Source organism: Zeugodacus cucurbitae, chromosome X, assembly GCF_028554725.1.
Source record: "Zeugodacus cucurbitae isolate PBARC_wt_2022May chromosome X, idZeuCucr1.2, whole genome shotgun sequence".
In the NCBI taxonomy this organism is placed as follows: domain Eukaryota; kingdom Metazoa; phylum Arthropoda; class Insecta; order Diptera; family Tephritidae; genus Zeugodacus; species Zeugodacus cucurbitae.
In genome coordinates this window covers 139,753-141,150 of record NC_071672.1, presented here as the reverse complement: position 1 = coordinate 141,150, position 1,398 = coordinate 139,753, and the positions used below count along the sequence as shown (strand labels likewise).

General features: G+C 33.8%; 1 protein-coding gene across 1 annotated transcript; it reads right to left on the bottom strand.

Annotated features, from left to right (window-relative positions):
- Nucleotides 1-298: 298 nt before the first annotated feature.
- On the bottom strand, nt 299-1,087 carry LOC128923040 (tigger transposable element-derived protein 4-like). The gene has a single exon (XM_054235419.1). The coding sequence runs from the start codon at nt 1,018-1,020 to the stop codon at nt 766-768; it is 255 nt and encodes an 84-aa protein (XP_054091394.1). The 5' UTR covers nt 1,021-1,087; the 3' UTR covers nt 299-765.
- Between the last annotated feature and the right edge of the window lie 311 nt (nt 1,088-1,398).

Below are 1,398 nucleotides of genomic sequence, written 5' to 3'. Positions count from 1 at the left end.
TGTACGTGGAAAACATATACAGTAGAATCCGGTTATTATGACATCGAAAGGAATTGACAAACATGTCATAATAAGCGGACGTCATACAAAGCGTTTAGTGAAATGAAAAACTTGTTTTATGTAAATATGTATGTACTTAAGTATTTTAATACAGAAACATAGTAATTAAATATGTATACATACATATTAAATCAAAATCAAAATTACACGTAATCAGCACATTATAACCCATACAAGTGTATTTTTTACTGTAAGTAATCTGTAATTTTTGTCTGCTTTTGTTTTTTTTCATTTTATTGTAAAAACAGTCTCTAATACTATTGTGTGTAGAAGACATAGCTATGGTCAAAGTATCATTTTCAATATTGCTGTGAACAAATCATGATAATAATTCTGCAGCTTTTAATGCCTCTTCGACTTCTTCTTCCCCATCACTTTCGAGTTGTTTCTTAGCACTAATGTTCTGTACGATATTTTCATTGGTGGGTTCTTCGGATGTGAGTAGAACGCTATCGTGAATCCACCATGTTTGAAACAGCTACGAATGATACTTTGTAACATTTTATTCCAGGCATCATTAACCATCAGAATTGCATCCAGCACCGTTATTTTTGTAGAAGAGTTGTTTTCATTAGCATCAAGACAGTTAATCAATTTGAGCACAAGGTTCTTCCTAAAATTCGTTTTGAGTGATCGTATTATTCTCTGATTCATTGGCTGCAGTATTGATGTTGTATTCGGCGGAAGGAAAGAAAGTGTTATAGACTATACATCAGTAACATTTGGATGCGTCGGGCAATTATCAACCAGCAATAGAATATTTTTCTTCTTCTTCTTCACCAAATCACGATCCCAATCACGAAGCCATTTTTCAAAAAGTTCTGACGTCATCCAAGCTTTACGATTGTTAGCATAATCGACAGGTAATGATTTGACACTTCTAAAACATCTTGGTTTTTGTGACTTTCCAATAATGAGCAATTTCTTTTTCTCTGTGCCACTCATATTAGCTGCTACCATGACAGTTATTCTATCTTTCGACTACTTACCTCCACTACAATTTTCACTTTTAAATTTTAAAGTTTTATCCGGCATTAATTTGTAAAAAAATTCCAGCATTAAATATCTCATCATCAGAAAATTGTCTTCGTAAATTCGGCCACACAGATATCAACCAGTTTGTAGTTGAATTTTGATCAACAGAGAAATTCACCGACAATTTATCCCGCCACAATGTTATGTCGAACTTTAAAACGACTGATCCAGCTTGCAGAACAATTGAAGTCGATAATACCAAAACGCGCGGCAAAACCATTTGCCTTTTCCTGTAGCATAGGGCCGCTGACAGGTATTCCTTTGTTTCTCATGTTTTTAAACCACTGAATTAATAATCAACAT

Excerpts from the sequence above, each read along its gene's own strand:
- LOC128923040 (XM_054235419.1), bottom strand. The coding sequence starts at position 1,020 with ATGGTAGCAGCTAATATGAGTGGCACAGAGAAAAAGAAATTGCTCATT.